This window comes from Mastigoproctus giganteus, chromosome 1 (assembly GCF_048544385.1).
Source record: "Mastigoproctus giganteus isolate SK-2022 chromosome 1, ASM4854438v1, whole genome shotgun sequence".
Lineage (NCBI taxonomy): Eukaryota > Metazoa > Arthropoda > Arachnida > Uropygi > Thelyphonidae > Mastigoproctus > Mastigoproctus giganteus.
The window spans coordinates 189,359,884-189,380,866 of record NC_143575.1 but is presented as its reverse complement, the minus strand read 5'-3'; the positions used below and the strand labels follow the sequence as shown (position 1 = coordinate 189,380,866).

Genomic DNA, 20,983 nt, shown 5'->3' with positions numbered 1-20,983 from the left:
TAAACACTTGAAGATGAGTGATGTTTAACTGGAAAAGTAAGGCTTTCTTCTTTTCAGGTGTAATAGTTGGGATCACCAATATATAATTTTGATTATATATATATATGAATAAGGAAATTCAACAAAGATAAAGAAAGCCTGCATGAGAAGCACGCAAAAGTTCGATGAAATTTACCTGTAAAAGTACTTTTGCCATAACAGCATTTGTATTGTTGCTCGCTCAGTAAACATACAGTGGGTGTTATCGGTCAGGAGTAGAAATTGAATCCCATGGGAAATTGAACTCTCCCGAAGTGGAGGGGGTAACCTGACCTTTTTTCTTTAGAATCACTGGTGGACTAGTGGATAAACTGTTTATTAAGAAAAAAAAAAGGCAAAGGAAGCCCACACGAGAAGCACGGCAAATTTCCAAAAGGTTTACCGGTGAAACTACATTACGAACATTTTTACGACTCCAGAACTTCCAATATGACTCTGTTCATGATTCAATTAGTGATTCTAAAGAAAAAAGGTCAGGTTACCCCCCACACTTCGGGAGGGTTTCAAGCTCCCGTGGGATTCAACTTCTACTCCAGACTGATAACACCCACCATCTGGTTACTGAGCAAGCAACAATACAAATGCCATTACAGCAAAGTACTCTTACTGGTAAATTTCATCGAACTTTTGCGTGCTTCTCGTGCAGGCTTTCTTTATCTTAGCCGGAAATTCTTCTGGAAATAGCTTTAAAAGTAGCAGAACCTTAGACAGTACTCATTTTGCAAGACTTTCTTGAAAAAGTATCTGAAAAGTTATCTTTTTTCTTCTCCTCTAACTCCAGCAGGCAAGAACATCATGAATGCTAACAAAAACTTTGGGATCTTATTTTTCAAGCACAGTTATGAATTCATCAGAGAGACTAAACCTTTAACCATATTCTTTCAGTTTCCAAATCCAGCTGCCTATCTTCACTGTCTCCATACTTTCTTCAAATCCACTGAAACCATGAGTAAGTTGTGGGAATAATTTCTTTCGCACCCTATTCATAGTTGTTTCCTTAATGTTCTTTACAGTTTTTAAAATGTGACAGTCTCACCAAAACATTCTTAATGTCACCCAACTATTCCTTTCTGTTGGCCTGAGATAGTAGGCTTCAAACATTGAAGTGATGATCTTGTACAGGCTGGATGGGGAGCATCATATTATATGGCAAAAAATTATCTTGAAGTTAGGATAAATGAAGATCATCAAGGAAAAGGGCATGCCAAAGAGGCATTATCAGTCACCTTGAAAGGAAAATTCTTGCCATTTGCAGTATATTTCCACCTCCAAAGCAATCAGGAAAACCAGTCGTCAAAAAATGACCAAGTCAACCAGCTTTTCACATTAGACTTGCAACATACTGGAAGATTAGCTTATCTTTGTGCACTCCTTTGAGGGGTCCTTGGATTCTCTGAGTGGTAAACCAACAAAGGAGGTATCTTTAGATATCGTAAAACCAGGCATACTCTTATCCTCTTTTGGCAATTTATGTGTGAAGGACATTTCTAGCCTTAAACCTCATAAAACTATGAACAGCACTAAACAATGTTCCCCCACTAGAACTTTCACCAAATTTAGGCAAAAGCTTTTCCTGAATTAGCCTAATGATTTCCTAATGATTTACCAAATTTAATAAACAGCATCATGTTTATTAAAGTTGAATTAGCTTAAGGCATATGGGCATGCATTTGATTGTCCAGCCAGAAGCAGAAAAATCTTTGCAGCTGGGTGCAACTATTTTTCAGAGGCACTCTACCTCGCTTGCTTACTGATTGACCATCATGTATGATACATTATATTGTAATAAGAAACATTTACTCTTCTCTTTTTACTCATTACCCATAAACAAAAGACTTTTCTTTTTTGAGTAGTATTGTAAATTTATCAAACAATAAAATTAAATCATCTTTCATTCTTTATAATACTAGAGGATTACAAAGAGTGAAAGACTGCAGGATTGTTGTCATGTTTTCTGAAGAAACCTTACATGAGATTTGTTTCTAAAAATCTGTAGTTTACCATCATATTTATTTATCCTTAATTTGTGTATTTATTCTGAGTATAACCTTTTTCTATTTACCAATTGTGTGATACATGTATCTACTGAGAACATTTCATGTTATAAGCAGTTTCTTTTTCCATACTGCTAGAGCTGCAAGCACATATCAATTAGAAGCACTTTTTTTTTTTTTTATAAAAACTCCAAACATGAGGTGTTAGAACCAATAGTACTTAGTACCGTGCTTGGGTTGGAGGTTGAGAAGACGAAAGAAGATACTTGTTGACATTAAACTTGAACTTCTGTAGACTGTAATTTTCAGGAAATATGTATGAAGGAAGGCTGTTCCAGAAAATGGAAGCAGAAGGAAAAACACCTTTGGAATAAGAAAGTGAAAAAAGGCAGCAAAGAACAGGAGCACAGGCTTTGAGAACAAGTGGAGAAATACCATCTGGACCTGGAGCTTTCTTAGCATCGAGATTCGTCAAAATCCTTCTGGCATCCTTTTGACACAAGACCACAGGAGGCATTGAATGGAGCGTGTTGGGAATGGTTGAAGGTGTTTCACCAAGGTCATTAATACATGAGTTGGAAGAAAAATGGGATACTAGCAGGTCAGCTTTATCCTTGGCTGAAGTGACAACAGAACCATCTGGTTTCAACAGAGGCAGGAGCAGAGATGGGTAAAAGTTGGAGCCAATAGCTTTGGCAAGAGAATGGAATGCTTGGCTACCATTAGGCCAAAAAGCAAGTTTTCTACTCTTAGCCTGTTCAAACTCTAGTTTGAACTGATTAATAACTGTTTTACAATTGTTGCGAGCTCTGGTGTAGGCAGAAAATGAAACTGAAGAATTGGAAACAAGCCCAAGTCTCTGACAGGGAATATCGGAACAAACATATACACAAGTACCACCTTTGAGGCAAAAGGAATCATACATCGAATAATTTAGGCAACCGAGATGAGTAGTAGTTGAATCAACCGATAACTGAGATTCTGTCAGAAAAAGTACATGGGGTTTGGCAGACTGCAAGTGGAAATGGACGTCACTGAGATTAGAATTGAGACAACGTATATTTGTGAAATGAACTAGGAAGTGTTTAAGAGGTTTAGATCTTTTCACAGATAAGCTTACTCTATTAGTTTGACAATTCATTGTGTATTCATGACAATTCATGAATACACCATGAAGTAATGAAATTTTTGGATGTGGCGTACACATGATAAGAATATACCCAGATCCTTCATGTAACGTGGCCTCGACAATGTGCCCCCCCCCTCCCATACACACTACTCAGACTCCCTCCAGTGACTATCTGGCAGAGTAGAGGTAACAAGATTATACACTAGCTGATTTGTAAGTCTCCTAAAGAGTTACCAATAGGTTCGGTCCAGTGTACTAACTAGCAGCCGGCCTGCGAACACCGTTTTAGAGCTGTACCCTCGAAATGTAAAGAAGATTGGATCTCACCATGATGTTCATCATAACCTCAAAATTCATCAGTCATGCTGCATGATGAAGAGAGAGTGTGAGAGCAAAATTTATGTATGAAGATAAAAACCTATTAACAGAGACTTACGTGACATTTTAAGTGCCAAATTGCTATATGGATTGCAGTTGTTACTGCATGTATTGCAAAGGTTTTCTACCTTTGAGCAAAAAATAATCTGAAGATAAATTATATTTAACTAATCAGTTTAAAGAAGCAGTATTTATTTTAATGAATTATGATTTGACAATTTATGAGTCACTATCACTGTCAGTTAAGCCTCTATTTACATGAAATGAGAGAAGCCAAAAGTACCTTTTGGAATTCAAAAGTACATCACCAAGGGTGTCAAAGACTAATACTCAAGATTTCTAAGAGGTACAAGCTAAAGATTATAATGATTTATGCACCAACATCGAGCCATGATGACGAAGAGGTTGAAGAAATGTACACCGAAATTGAGTCTTCTAGATGAGCAGAAAACCCACTACACTATTATTATGGGGGACTTCAATGCTAAGGTTGGAAAAAGGCAAAACATCCCAGAAAGAGGAACTATAGGAAATTTTAGAATTGGTGAAAGAAATAAAAGAGATGAAAGACTTGTGGAATTTGCAGAATCTCAAGGACTGTCAGTAATGAACACTTTTTTCAAGAAAAGGGTGAACAGAAAGTGGACATGGAAGAGTCCAAATGGATTAACAACTAATGAAATCGACTTCATCCTCACTAACAGAAGATATATTGTGAATGATGTTACCGTCCTGAATAAGGTAAATGTTGGAAGCGATCACAGAATGATAAGATGTACACTTGATATAGATGTAGGAAAGGAAAGGAAAAAACTGACTCGAGTAAATAATACAAAGGTCTTTAAGATAACAGAGGAGGAGAAAAAGCAGTATGTACTGGAACTTAAGAACAAGTTTGAGCTTCTGCAGACTGCTCAGGACCAAGATATCGACGAGGAATATTACAACTTTCTGAAAGTGATAAAGCCCAAGAAACCTATAGAGAAACAGAAATCCAAAGAAGAAAAAATTAGTCAAGAAACACTTGTCATGATGAACCGAAGACGACAAATGAAGAGCAAGAAAAACACTGACAGGGAGAAAATTGAGTATACTGAGTTATGCAAAGCCATTAGAAAGAGACTCAGAGAGGACATAAGATTTAACACAAGAAAAGTAGAACAAGCATTAAGGGAAAAGAAAGGATTTAAATCAGCAGCCATGAGCAGTAATACAGAAAGACAAATGATACTGAAACTGAAGAATAGCGATAATTCAGAATTTAGAGAATAAGGCATAATTCAAATAGCAGAAGACTACTATAGAGAATTATACAAGGAGCGAGGGAATGATACCAGCAGTGGGGAAGATGGATTGCAAAGTAGCAACACATACAACATACCCGATATTCTTCCTGATGAGGTAGAACATGCATTGAAGAAAATGAAGAATTGGAAAGTCCTGGGGGAAGATGAAGTTACTGTAGAGTTGTTAAAATTGGGAGGAAGAGACATAACACAAAAACTGGCAAGGCTCTTCACAAAGTGCATTAGAAAAGGTGTGACGCCTAAGCAGTGGAATAATGCAATCATAGTTTTGCTGCATAAGAAAGGAGATAAATCAGAAATTGGAAATTATAGACCAATTAGCTTGTTATCCCACATCTACAAGTTGTTCACAAGGGTCATTACTAACAGATTAGAAAGAATACTTGATGAGAATCAACCGAAAGAGCAAGCTGGCTTTAGGACAGGATTCTCAACTATGGATCACCTTCACGTAATATCACAGCTAATGGAGAAAGCAAATGAATATAAAACACCATTATGCCTGGCATTTGTGGATTATGAAAAGGCATTTGACTCCATACAGGATAAGGCAATGTTTTGGGTACTGGAAAGACAAGGCATAGATACCCCATATATTATGATTTCGAAGAAAATATATCAGCGTGCTACCTCCTTTATTAGACTAGACAAAGACAGTAGCAAATTTAAAATAGAGAAAGGAGTTCGACAAGGAGACACAATATCTCCGAAGCTGTTTACTGCTGCCCTTGAGGAAGCTTTCAGAAGATTAGACTGGTCGCAGAAAGGAGTCAATGTGAACGGAGAGTACCTAAACCATTTACGATTTGCAGATGACATTGTGGTTATAATGCCACGATCCCAAAGAATGAGGAAAATCTTAATCAGTTATGCAGAGTTAGTAAGGATTTTGGACTAAAGATGAATATGGCTAAAACAAAAGTAATGATGAACAAGTATGCCACGGAAAGGGAAATAATGATTGAAGGAGCAGTAATTGAAAAGGTGGAGTCATATACTTATCTGGGACAAGTTATTAGCTGTAATAATGATAAATGGCTGGAAGTCAAGAGAAGAATAAATTTTGGATGGATAGCATTCAGGAAATATAGTCACATACTGAAGAGCAATATCCCAGTTTGTCTGAAATGTAAAATAATGAATCAATGTATACTCCCCGCCATGACTTATGGAAGTGAAACTTGCATAAGTCACAGTGGGGAGTATACACTCGCCAAAAGAATGGAAGAGAAGCTGAGAACTCACAGCAAAGAATGGAACAAATTATATTGGGAATCAGACTGATAGATAAGAAGAGAAACACATGGATTAGGCAGCAAACTCAAGTAAAGGACATTCTTATCAAAACTAAAGAACTAAAATGGTCTTGGGCAGGACACAGCTCGAAGACATGATGACAGATGGACTAAGAAAATAACAGAATGGTACCCAAGAGGAGCTAGAAGAAATCCTGGAAGACAAAGGCGGAGATGGATAGATAAAAGTCATGAGTTTTTGGGTAGTAAATGGATGGCCAGTGCTCAAAACAGAAGGAACTGGAAAGTTGCTGGAGAGGCCTTCATCCTGCAGTGGATTGAAAATGGCTGATGATGATGAGAGAAGCCAATCAACAAGAAAACTTCTGTATTGGAGTTTTTTTTTTTTTTTTTTTTTTTAAAGTTTACTTAAAAAAACAGAAAATTTTATATGTCAAAGATATATTGCTCTACTATTCACAGCATTTTAGCACTGAAGAATTCCAACATAAGGTCTCTTGTTTTGTGCACTCTCAGCGAACATGCCTGGAAAATCTTGACTATTTTAAAACTAACAAAGAACAGCGATGGTTGTTATTTAAGATGCAAACTTAATGGATTAAAGAAAAATTAATCTAAAAATGGAATTCTTTCAAATATACAGATGAAAGAATTGCTTGTAACTTTGTAATAGGATATTTGTTCTTGTTTGTGCATGAAGCAATGTGTCAAATTACTAAAGTATTTCTCTGCTAAATAATTTAATGTTATTTATATTCTGTGGCCACCATTAGTATAAGCAATAGTTCTAAATCTGTTTTTAAATATGAAACTTTAAAAAAAAAATAAAAAAGATATGTACTTTGCTATTAGCTGTTTTCCATTTTTAGGTATGTTCACATGTGGTATGTATGCATATGTGCCTATTGTCTTCTCCACGTCTGCTCATCTGTAAACAGGTTACAACTCAACTCCAGATAGGATTTTCATGAAATTTTATAGTTGGCCTGTTTAAAAATAGTGAAACTTCCCTTTAACGGACAGCCATGGGGAACGAAAATGTGTCCGTTAGAGAGAAGTGTCCGCTAACAAGAAGTCTAAGGAAGAAAAAAAAAAAGAAAGAAAGAAAAATCGTTAAACGTTTAATGTAAAATTAAATTAAATTATATACAGATTTTGCACAATATTTTTGTAAATAATATACATACAATTGTGCTATGCACATTATGACTTTATCTTAAGAAAAATGCATACAGTAATCGCTTATTTTCTTCTGCACCTTCTTCTGGCTGATAATTTTGTTTTCAACATTTGTTTGGAGTGAAGAAACCATCGAAAGTCTTTCAGTATCTTCTTCAGCGGCAAAAAACATTTTTAAACGATTGATTTGTATGAGTGCTTCTTCTATTTTCATCGGTGGTTCGTCGTTAATATGTTCTTCGACAGAATGACCTCCTTCCATTTCTTCATCCTCATGAGGAACTTCTTGAAAAATATCGATGATAATGTCGTTGATATCTAGAGCACCATCTTCTGTAGTGAGGTTTGAGTCTACATCTTTGTAGCCAGGGTCACTTGTAGCGGAAGTATCGTACATTATCAATAGATGTTGAAGTTCTTGTTCTTCTTGGTGCTCCACATTGCTGTTCACAACTTCAATTTTTGCGTTTGAGAAGCCAGACTTTACAAAACAGTTCACGACAGTTTGTTTTCTAATAATTGCGTTTACTGAAGAGGAAATCCATTGAATCGCATCTAGGATGCTGATTTTCTTTTTAAGGTCACTCGCACATGTTACATCGTTCATGTTTGCAATGAGATGTCTTAAAACACGTTTTCTGTAGTGAAGTTTAAAATTTTTTATTATCCCTTGATCCAAGGGCTGACACTGCAGATGTGTTTGGTGGCAGAAAAATGATTTGAATGTTGGACAGTTCAATGTGCGGGTGAGATCCAGCATTATCCATGAAAAGAATAATTTTTCTGTTTTGACGAATCATGTTTTGGTTAAAGTGACTTATCCATTCGCTCATGATATCTCGTGTCATCCACGCTTTTTTATTAGACTTCCAGTCAACATCCAAAAGATTCAACTTTATGCCCTTGAAACAACGAGGATTTTGTGGGTTTCCTATAACAAGAGGTTGTTCAAAGTCTCCCAGCATATTTGTACACAATAGTACAGTCAAGCGTTCCTTAGAAATTTTTCCGCCCTGGCACTTTTCGTTTTTTCGACTCATTGTTTTTTCAGGAAGAGCTTTAAAAAAACAACCCTGTTTCGTCACAGTTGTAAATATCCTTAGCTTCAAAATCACGACATAAATCTTCCAATTTAACGGTCCACTCTGTTACAACCCCAGTATCAACAGATCCACCTTCACCACTTACGGTTTTCCAAGAAATTTTATGCCGAGTTTTGAACTTGTCTAGCCATCGCACAGAAGCTTTGAACTCATTTACTCCCATAGATTTCGCAACCTCCAAAGCCTTTTCCCTAATAATAGGCCCATTAATGGGAATTTTTTTAGCACGTGCGCGACAAAACCCCTCATACGTAACATTGTCAATTTGAAGTCCAACAGTTTTCGGGAATGATTTTTGAACGTGATCATTTCCGTGTTGCCAAAATTGTTTGAGCAGTTCATTTTTTTTCTTTAGGATGTCGCTTACCTGCATCTTCCCGATTTTGAATTTTGCAGCGAGACTGCGAACACTATTTTTTTGCCGATCATACGCATTAATGAGTTCGACTTTATCTTTTAAAGTTAAATGTTTACGAGAAGACATTGTGCACTTCACACGGCACTGAACAAAACTGAAGCTGAAAACTGAAGCTGAAAAGACGAAAGGCCGACCATATTCCCCCTCTCCCTTGCACAAACCGAATTCATCAGAAGTTTTACACGTGCCTTAAAATTCTTGAAAAAGGGTTTAGAACCGCGACGTAAACCTTGATAAAATTCAGAGAATCTGAAATAGAAAATAAACACACGATTGAGGCAAAACGTGGAAGAAACGTTCCTAGAAAAAGGGCCATGGGCTCGCCCGCTGTCCGTTATGGGGAGATCAAATTAAGTGCTAATCTAAACGAAACAGTGCAGATTGCCTGTCCGCATCCGTTACAGAGAATGTCCACTAGACAGAAGCTGAAAACACGTTAAAACCAATGGAGGTGAGTTGGGGAATTTGAAAATGTCCGTTAACGAGAGGTGTCCGTTAGGAGAAGTTTCACTGTATTTGTCAAGCCATCCCAAATTTCATTAAAACTTATTTTAATAATAGTTTTAATGAAATTTGAAAAAAGGAAAAAAGAAATAATAGTTAAGCAACTATTATTTCTTTTTTCCATACAACTTGTATGTAAAAAAGAAATTCATAGATTAAATATAGGCTTAATGCAGTACTGTTAGCTTCAGACAGTCCGTGCATGCTTCAGATGTATTGTTATGCAAGACTCGAAAGTGGAGAAGAGATACGTATAGAGAGAAAAGAGACAAAAAAAAAAGTATAAGGGACAAGAGTAATAAATATCGTAATAAAACAAAATTTTTAATTAAACTAAGGTTTAGAGAACAGAAAGTTATGGTTTTATTAAGTATTCTAAAGTTATAATCTTAGTAATTAACTGACAGGGAGATACTTTTCTCTCTAAACAACCACTCTTATACCAAGTGGACTTTTTAAAAGTTAGTTTATTTAACCTTATTGACTAAATGTACTATACAATTATGTAAATTTTCACAATTTTTTCAGAAGCCTTGCTAGAACCCATCATCATACTATACTTGGTTGACAAAAGGACAAATTGCTGTACAAAGTACAGAAAAACAAATTGTTACAATTAATTATTAATTAATTTAATAATTTATTAAATTAATAATTAGAATTAGTTCGTTGTAACATATCATTTTATACCAACATAGAAATAAAAAGAGCTATTAGCAGCACCCTTGACTGAATGAAAGAGACTGTCATTCGGAAAAACAGGAGGCTATTAACTTGTAAGCTGGCATCATATTTACTTTTACCTTTATTTGTACAAAATTTACAAATTTATAGATAATTGGATGTTTGCAGTAATGAATAAATTAATTAATAATTAACTATTACAATTTGTTTTTCTGTCCTTTAGAACAGCTAAGTATGGTATGATGATGGGTTCCGGTAAGGTGCCCAAGATGTTACCTAATTATACAGGGTGTTTCAAAAATGATAGTCAATAATTTAAAGGTGAAAAGTACAAACTAAAATAAGCAAAAAAAGTCCCAGTGAACATCAGCCCGCAAATGAACCGTTTGAGATAATGCACACTTTCTGTTAAGATCCGCCACTGACTATGGGAGCACTCCCATAGCCAATGTAAAATTCACCACACACTGCTATGACTCAGTACACTCCCTTGCAGAGCAACCCTCCTCGTCGAAATTCCTGGATTTTGTTCTATTCTTTCTAACACCCTTTCCTCAATGTCAGGTGTTATGCTTCTGGGCCTACCTGCTCATACTCCATGTTCTCTAAGGCGTTGATGTATCCTGATGAATGAGAGCCTGTTGGGCTGCCTTAGGTGGGGAAATGCTTCTTGGTATGAACGTGCCAAGAAGCTTCGAGTGCACTGCCGTTGGCTTTACCATACGTGAAGTGCACGTACATATACTCTTTGTTGCTGTAACCTCTTTCCATGTTGACTATCCTTTGACAAGTACTAATATGCCTGCTACATCTCAGAGCATTGAGAGAGGAGAATCGAAAAGAATGAACATAACTTAAACAAACAAGTCAGCAGTGGATCCCAACTCTGTACAGTTCACCTTGTCAGTGGTGGATCCCAACTAGAAATGTGCAATATCTCAAAAACGATTCACTGAAGGACCCATGTTTACTAGGCTTTTTTTTTTTCATATTGTAGTCTGTACAGTTCACCTTTAAATTATTGACCCTCACTTTTGAAACACCCTGTATACTAAAATTTAGTCAATAAGGCTTAATAGACTAACTTTTAAAAAATCCACGTGGTATAAGAGTGGTTATTTAGAGAAACAAATTTCATGAAAAATCACCATGCAACATCATTTCCTAATTATATTGATAGGGAGATAACTATATTTACTTTTCACTTCTATTTTATTAAATTTTTAGCTTTAGCTTATGTTTTTATGGTACTTTCCTCTGAAATCCGTATGGTTCAAGTGAAGTGAAATGAATTAAGAGGTGTAAGTAAAGTTAAAAAATGCCCTAAGGAAAGAAGAAGTGCATCGCTCTTTTCTTAGTTGTCATAACTGAATAAACAGTGATGTAGGTTAAATCAGACTAAAAACCAAGAGTCTTGACGTGAAAATTTCAAAAAACATCATCAGTTAGTTCTCATGTAAAGAAGTTGTGACTTCAATAGTAAACTCAACTCCCAGGATACATTATTAAATCAAGTGTAGGTAATTTAATAAGTGCTAGACACCATATTGGCAAAAGGGTTGTTGGCAATTTTGTATTCAGAATCTTGTATGGTTAAATTTTGTCAGAACCATTCAATGGCTAAAGCTTCACACTGTATTATTTTGTGACTAGAATTTAGTTTTATTAAGGTTATTGCTAAATCTATTAGAGGGGTATGGTTAAAAGATTGTGCATGCTGGCTGAGCTCTGTTGCAGAATAGTTTGACTGAAGGTTGTTGTTATGATAATAAGCTCTAGTATTTGTTGTTCCAATCTCAACAGTTATGCAGCCCATATAACATGCATTACAGTTGTGCTGACATTTAATATAAATCTTGAATATTGTATCTATATTATGTACATCTTGAATATTGTATCTATATGTTTCTTTATATATGTTAGTGTCCCTAGTCTATTTATTATATAAAGAAAAAATTAGCATTATATGTCGGTACCTAAAAATATTATGGAGTTGTTGAGCAAACTGACTGTGGTAAGGAAGTATAACTTTAATGCATTGTTGTTATTATTTATTTGGTTTATAGCAAGAGGGTTATTTATTGTATTTTTTGCTTCTAATATAGTGTTCTGTATTAACTGTATTGGGTATTTCCATTTTATAAAGGCTCTAATTAAAAATTGTAACGTTATTTCTTCATCTTCTTGTGTGTGACAATATTTTATGGCATTGATTTTTTTTTACACTATAATGATGAGGTGAATAAAAATGTAAAAAGTTTCCTGTGCGTGATTTCTTCCTGTAAATGCATGTTTTACAGGAAGAAAAAAGTGACACATATTAATTTTAGCAGAGGATTATAGTGCTGTTATTTCATCATTAAATTTTTAGCTATAGGTAAAATAAATCTTTGATTAATTATTCGCCGCAAAAAAAAAAAAAAAAAAAAAGTGCCCAAAATGCTGTCTTAATATTTACTAAACTGAATTATTAAGACAGCATTATGAAATTAGTTTCAGACTGATATTGATTACAGGAGTCCCATAAAGACAGTTACATATAGTTTACAGTTTAAGTAGCATTAGCAGAGGCACATGATGTGAGAAAGCAAGCTCATACAGCATCGGCCAAAAAAACATCCCATTTCACTCATCCAGTCACTCCAGATGTTTGTCTAGTTCAGCCTTAAATTTATTTAAACTATCAACGTCCACAACAGATGGAAGTCTGTTCTAGCAATCTACTACCTGCTAGCTAAAGGCAAACTTCCGCACATCTATTCTACAAATGTCTTTCCTCAATTTGAATTTATGTCTTATATACCTCAATCAGATCACCTCGCAGGTGCCTAGTTTCCAGATGCAGGAACTTGCAGAACTTAAGCCTCTCTTGGTAATAGCTGGCGTTGTTCCTCTCACCAATCGTGTTGCCCTTCTCTATGCTCATTCTAGCAACTCTACATCCTTCCTAAAATGAGGCCTTCAGACATGTACGCAGTACTCAAGGTGTGGCCTGACCACTGCTTTATACAAAGGGATAATCACCTCCTTGTCCCTGCTAGCAAAATTCCTATATATCACTGACAAAACTCCATGACCTGCTCTGGTAGCCCATCTGCACTGTTCAGGGAACTTCACATCTGACTGCACAATTACCCTCAGGTCTTTTCATTCTCCACCTCCCTGAGTGTAGCACCACACAGTTGTACGTTCCTCTTGGGTTACTGCTTCCCCAGTACTTTGCATTTCTCAATGTTAAACTTCAGTTGCCACTTCTCAGCCCATCTACCCAACTTTTCCAGATCCTGTTGCAGCAGCATACTGTCTTTACTGTCATTAACAACCCTGTCAACCTTTGTATCATCTGCAAATTTGGACATTAAGCCTGATATACCTTCATCAATATCATTGAAAAATATACAAAACAATGGGCCCAACACCGAACCCTGAGGGACACCACTAATAAAATTAGTCCACGTAGAGCAGATCCCATTGACCACCACTCTGTCTTCTCCCACTCAACCGTCCTTTTATCCACTGTAGCAACTTGCCCTTAATGCCATACTGCTCCAATTTGTACAGTAGTTTTCCATGTGCAACAGTATCAAAAGTTTTCCTGAAATCCAAGTATATGATATCAAAATTATTTTTTGTATCCAGTTCCTTTGTGATCGCATCATAGTATCCAATCAAATTGGTCAGACAGGACTTCCCCTTAACAAACCCATGCTGTGTCTGAACTATTACTGCGGTCTTGTCTAGGTGATCCTGCTTCACTTTTTTTAACCAGTGACTCCATTATTTTCCCCAGAACAGAAGTTAAACTAACAGGTCTATAATTATTTGTGTCACCCTTAGAACCCCCCCCCCCCCCGAATCTAAGGATGCTCTCATAATTATGGCTAAGGGTTTGCTTACTTCTCTCGCTGCCTCCTTCAATGTAACTGGATAGATTCCATCTGCCCCAGGTGACTTTTTTATGTTTAACTTCAACAATTTCTCCTCCCATTTGCTCTCCATTATTACAAAATCATTTAACTCCCTGTTAGAGTTTAGTGAACTTCTGTCCTTCCCTTCTTTCCAGAATTCCTCATGTGTGAATGTAAATGCAAAATACTCATTCAGTTTGTCAGCTTTCTGAGAGGATCATCAACAATCGAACCAAAAACATCTAGTGGACCAATCTTATTCATCCCCTTCCTTCTAGAGTTTACATAAGTAAAGAAGTCTTTGTTGGTTTTCTTTGCATCCTTTGCCAAGGATTTCTCGTAATCAGCCTTTGCTTGACTAACCTCCTATGTGACTTGATTACACACTAGCTTATATCTGCCATAGGCTTCTGTGTCACCTGAAAATTTATAATGCATTCCACGCATTTTTATTCTCTGCCACGAGCCTTATTAGTTCCTCTGACATATATTTAATTGTACTCTGAGTCATTCGGCCTATAACACACTCCTACTCTCATTTCCCCTTTCCCAGTGTTTGTCACACCAAACTGACTCAACATTGCACTGTCCACCCATGTCAACTGGATGCACTTCCTTAGATTTTATGTGTTTCTTAACTAACAATTGAATAATCTATACTAAATTGAACATAAAATCCTATTATCATTGTTTGGGGATTGGTAGTAACTTTAAAATCAAACTAACAAAGATATACTGTATACACAATTTAATCAACTTATTAATATAAGTACAATATCACTGGCTATGGAGGCCTAATAAAATGTAGTTTAATCAACTACATTTAGTTCACTACTGATTAATGGAAAATTACTTAAAAATTATACTGGGTTTCAAAACTTTTAAATTGGTGGTTAAGTTTTAACCATACTGAGAAGCAAATTGATATGAAAAGCAAATTATTTCACAGTTAATGGTTGTAAGAGGCAATCCAAACACCAAAAATAAAATTTAACTTGCCATTTCTAAAGCTCCTCTAATAACACCCACTAACACATTAGAGAACTTCAAATTTCCATGCTTTTCAGGAAGCTCCACAAATTCTGCCAGAGGATTATTTTCCATAATTAGAGAAAACTCATCTCCACCAGGTCCCCAGTTTGTTACTAAGGGAGTAATTCCTAAGTACTGCTTAAATGCCTGCTAAAAAAAAAAAAAAAAAAAAAGTGGATTTATAAATCAAAATGAAAAGCAAATCTTATTTTAGACACACACATTCACAATTTATATTCCCCTGTAATATCATTTAATTTAGCTATATCTTGAACACCTATAAAAAAAGTCTTCTTAATTGGAAGGATAGCAGCTGTAACCGCAAATTATACATGTGTTGTCTAAGCCCACAAAATCGAAACGCTACAAACTTTATTATACCAGTAAACATAAGATTATGACATAAGCCTCAAGGTCTCTTCTATTATAAAATTTTGGCAATTTGTTGGTCCAATCCCAACCTTTATTACCTTATACTAGCTGGCACAGAGTGCATCTGCCAAAGCCCTTCCTGCCACAAACAATAATTTCACTTTTCTTGCTCAGAGTTAACTAGTTATATGTCATGTCACTGCTGAATTACTGCTAACTGGTAGATGCCTTTATTACGTGGGATGGTACAAAAATATATTTATTTATAAGAAAAAATTTTAATATGCAAATATTACAGGATGATAATATGATATCTTCACATGACATAATCCCGCATATATTGGAAGATATTAACACAACGATAAAACTTAATTGTGTGAATGCAATTCACACAATTAAGTTTTATCACTGTATAATTCTGTATATCACTGTATAATTCACTACTGTATAATTCTTCTGTTATTAAACCAAAGCCATGGCAGCTTCTGAATGGAAAGGGGGAAAAAAAAAAAAAAAAAAAAAACAATAAAGTAGTTGTTTGCAGACACATGGAGGTGCACTATAACCAAAACTAACTGCCAAGGAAAATAATAGATTTGTTAATGAATAAAACTACTTGCATTGAGGAAAGGTTGAAATGTTACAATTTACTGACATTGACAAATGATAATAAACATAAAACTTTTAAAGCTAGCGTGAATTAACCACGACAGTTTTTTTTTTCTTTTTTTTTTTTTTTTTGCTGACTAGTATAATGTTGCAAACCCTTTGCCAGTTCTCTGATGACATGAATAACAGAATCAGATTTTGCAATGATTAAGGAAATAATAAAATATATAAATTTAAGAACAAAATGAAGTAACAATACCAGGAACTGATAACAATCTGACCAGAAGTTTAACTGAAGAAATCCATCCAATAATATTAAGAGAAACTGCAAAAGAAGTAATCAAACCTTTATATAATAATGAGGGTATTCTGAATTCCCTTTCTTCTATTCATAAACGGTTCAAAGAGTGAATGGGTATAATCAGATCTGCAAGTTTGGCAGATCTTCTGTACCAAGGAAAATAATAGAGCCAATAATTAAAGAAATAATGCAAAATCATCTCTACAGGAATAGAGCTATACAACAATCACAGCATGCAGCTGTAAAGGGAAGGTTGTGACTGATATATCTATTTAGATATGAGCTCATCACAAAAGGAATTAAATGCAAAAAATAATTTGACATCACATACTTGGAGTTCAGTAAGCTTTTAATACTGATACACATGAATGATTGTGGTATAAAATTAAGTAACATAGCATTAGAAGCAAGTTATTACTATGAATAATGGCATGATTAACTGCTAGGACAATTATAAATGGCCATTGCTCTTCATAGTCTAATTGTTATTAGTCTATGAAGAGCAATAGGGTTCCACGGGGCTCAGTCCTGGACCTCCTTACTGTTTCTAATATTTATTAATAATACTGAGGCAAGTATTTCAACTTTAATATCTAGGTCTGCTGATGTTAAAAAGGTGGACAGGTTAGTTAATGACATTAATCAGAGTAATACTTCAACAAGCTCTGAATAAAGTAGGATGGAGTGAATAAGCAGATGAGATTCAACCTTGATGAATGAAAATTAGTGCATTTGGATAACAGTAACCTTAGAACACACCATGTGGGTAGCAGTCAACTAAGGTGGTGGCAGTATGACCTTCTTATTAATACGCAGACACATTCAAATAGTTGCAAATATCTTGATACTAACGAAGATCAAACTGGAACAAGATGCTAATGAGAACTTTTCATTTCAACCCAACTAGTAATCCACTTACTGCCTCAAATGCACAATATGGCAATAAAATCAGCAATACGGTGCTGTTGTAGTTGTTATAGTAGGAGTTTTAGGAGCATCAGTGGCTGAGTCCATAGTGCTCCATGTATATTGTCTGTAAATTTTGTATGTTCCGAGGCAGATTTTCTGTTTGCTGGAGGAAAAACCCAAGTTTTTGGGAGAAAAAACCATGCTGCCCTCGCCTAATACCAACTAATTCAGCCATGTTGTGAAAAAGGCACATAAAATTCCTCACGTCATCGACAGAACTCAAACTCAGGTCTTTTCCATCCAGTGTGAGACAGCAAGCCTACTGCAAAATATGTAGTGCAACATGGTGCATAATATATTTGGCAGTGAAAATGGTAAATGACCATTATAATACTATTTTACATTTATATTCTCACAAACCAATTACATTAATTGGCTCAGTGTGTTAATCTGTTCTTTGTAATATGCTAAAGAAAATTCCAAGAAGCATACATGTTATCTCAATTTCAATCATTAATAATGACTGAAACATGGAAAATCTACTTACTCACCATGTACGCAATGTCCATTTATTTAAGTAGGATAATCATTTTTCTGCCATAACAAACTCAATATAGCTGTGGATAATGATATTTGACTACCTGCTATAAAAGGAGAAGTGGCATTAGCCATCCTACCCAACCACAGCCAGACCTTAAGGTCACAGAAATCAGGTGCAATGATGTTGGGGTGTCTTGGTAACAAGATGGTGGTAAAGCATCATTCTCTAAACATCATATGAACAAATTAAGGAAATAACAGTTCTAGTCAAATAAACTTATACTAAAAGGTGAGGGAGTTGGGTTTTATCATGTATATAGTGCATTAGTATCTAAGATCATATTGCACTGTGTGTATTATGTTCATAGGCCAAGCTGCATATTGTGCAGAATAAAAAACCCAGAACAGCTCAATGGGGGAAGACCTACTCCTGCTTAAAATCAGTTAACTACAGCCTGACTGGAGAAGCCTTTAAGAATTCTTCTAGTCTGATTGGATTTAAAATCCAGATCTTTCCAAGTAAGTAACAAATGGAAAACCACTGCAATATCAAGGAAAACAAGAGGGATAAAATAAATTCAATAAACAATGCTAAATAAAATGTATAATTTTATTTTATTCAGCACTGTACCATTTATATCTTCTGTTAAATTTACTCCTCTATTAGTCATTCTTTCTAATCAACAATTAACTTGAATAATCAAGTCCAAAACCTATGGGATGTCATAACAGCAGAGTATACCTGCTTCTACCAACTTGACTGACTGACACACACACACAAGCTAGCCGGGTGGGTAAAGTGCCTGCCTGGCAACCCAAAGGTCGTGGATTCGAATCCCGCCTCGGGCTTGGATCAAAGTACTGCAAAATCCTTGGGAGGCGCATTATGGCCACAGAAGCCAAAGCGCCAACAACTACCCAAAAAAAAAAAAAAAAAAAAAACACACACGCACACTTTAAAACAGTACATTAGAAAATTTTTTAAATTAGTCTAATTATGTGTGCATTAATGCTATTATATAAAATTAGTCATAATATGCTCATGAAATTGGATATTAAGTCTAATTTTTACATTAATGCATATTATGGGAATTATGTGAAATTAAATAAATTGTTCAGTTGCATTACAGGTAGATTAAGCCTATATGGTGCTGATAAACGATTTGCATGCCTAAAGGTGCAATTTAGTAACATATTTGCCTATGTTTAATATATTACTAGCACTTTCTAGTAATTACTAATACTTTGGGTGGTGGTATCTGCTGAGAATAAGTAACATTAGTCTTCTCCAGTGGCAAAGCATTGCTTATTAGAGGTAGTGCAATATCAGGGAAACTCGTTGTGAAGGCATTCACAATATAAGATGTAAAAAACGATATAAAAAACAATGCCTTTCACCTACTTCTGTGGTTTACTACGAATTAAAATGATGCTATGCACTAACTTGTTCAATTACAAAAATGTTTGTATTGTTTTATATTTTTTAATATAAATAAATTAAGAATTTCTATATTTAAAAAAACATTAAGTGGGAAAATGTCATTATAATAATACACTCTGTATTCGTTATCGTGTACTTTTCATGTGGGGAAAGCTTTTTACCCAAGTTCAGTGTTGGCATTCGAGGTGAGCGGACGCGCATAGTCAGGGCTCCCCAGTTAAGTGGTTTACTTTTGGATAGTGCTTTTAAATATTTGATTTATTTAGATATTGTTGGATTATTTTGTTATAGGTTTTCATGTAACAGTTTGATTTTAATAATATTATAGATATAATTTTTTAAAGTTAACTTTCATTGATATTTATTTAATTTTATAATGGTAGTTACGAGATCTGCCTCAAACACGTCACAAGGTATCGTGAGTCACACGTAAATAGCCGATGGCGATTTATGGGTGAGTCATGATTTAATCCGTTGTGGAACCTGTGGAATGTTTTCCAAGGTCGACCTAGTGACTAATCCTAGGGGATTAGTCACCTGGGGATTCTTTTCTTTGTGATCGATGTAAGGAGTGCACCAATCTTAAATTACAATTTGGTGCACTGATGGAACAATTTGAGTCCCTGAAAAAACGGGTGCTTGCCCTCGAGAAGAATGTATCTGGGAGCTCGTCAGGGACTCAAGACTCCAGCAATCTACCAAGTGATGCACACTCGATTCGAGCGTCAAAACAGAAAAACCAAATGCAAACTACTCTGGTTAAAAAGGACATTGTTTTATTAGGAGACTCCATTGTCAGGGAAACGGGGAATATTTTTTGTAATAAGGATAGGTGGAGTAGAACCAAAGTATGTCTACCGGGAGCAACTATTGATGATGTCACCAACAGATTGTCAGATTTTAAGGTGGGGTAAAGAGAATATTATTATTCATGTGGGGGACTAATGATATTAAACGTACACAATCTGACGATTTGTTGGAAAAATACAGGACCATGCTGAGGAAATGTCGCAAGCTAGGCCTTAATGTCTATGTGTCTGCAATTCTGCCCAGACATGATAGGAGGGATTGTATGTTAAGAGCCTTGTGGATTAACTCAAGACTTGAAGGAATCTGCAAGGCTTTAGGGGGGAAATTTCTATCAGCATGGCCCACACTTGTAGGTAGAAGGAATTTGTTTTGTAGAGATGGGATACACTTAAACAAAGGTGGTGCAAAAGTTTTTGCCAGTATTATTAAGGATACCTTAAAGGTTCAGGGAAACAGCTAGTTGGGGGGGGGGGATGTGGGTAATACTGACACGCGTTTATCTGATAATATTGGTCAAAGTAACTCTTGCACATAACTTAAGAATTCTTATCTGTTACACCAATTGGACGTATTATCTAGATGTTCTGGGGGCAGAAACGTTTCACGTGAGCGGGTAGCTAATATCAGGGAAGAGAGTCTAAAAAACTTCAAGGGTTGTGTTAGGGTTGATAAATATACAAGAACAGTAAATCTTAATTGTTTATACAGTAACGTTAGAAGTGTCGTCAATAAAATGAGCGAATTTGAACTGCTGGTTAAAACAAGTAACGCGGACATAATAGGGCTTACAGAGACGTGGCGCCACCCGGAAATTGAGGATGATGAGTTTAAGTACGGCTTGTATAATGTATTTAGGAAGGATAGGGTAGATAGAAGGGGTGGTGGGGTAATGCTTCTTATCAGAAGCAGCCTGAGTGCGACGATAGCTTTCCCGGATTCAGACATTTCACATGCTAGTATAGAGTCTGTATGGTGTGAGATAGTTGGAAACAAAGGTATAATGTGAGTAGGAGTAATCTACAGACCAGGTGATTGTGAAGATTATGACAAAAGCCTCTACATGCAAGTGG

The 20,983-nt window shown here is 35.7% G+C and overlaps 1 protein-coding gene across 3 annotated transcripts in view; it reads right to left on the bottom strand.

Moving 5' to 3' along the window:
• Bet3 (blocked early in transport 3) overlaps nt 1-20,983 on the bottom strand; it is a 60,501-nt gene that overhangs the window by 790 nt on the left and 38,728 nt on the right. For 2 of the 3 annotated variants that reach the window (XM_090383583.1, XM_090383600.1), the window contains one exon: nt 14,899-15,081. In XM_090383583.1, the coding sequence (XP_090239709.1) occupies nt 14,899-15,081 (183 nt within the window). The remainder of the gene's footprint in view (nt 1-14,898; nt 15,082-20,983) is intronic. The other variant, XM_090383591.1, reaches the window with a different exon arrangement.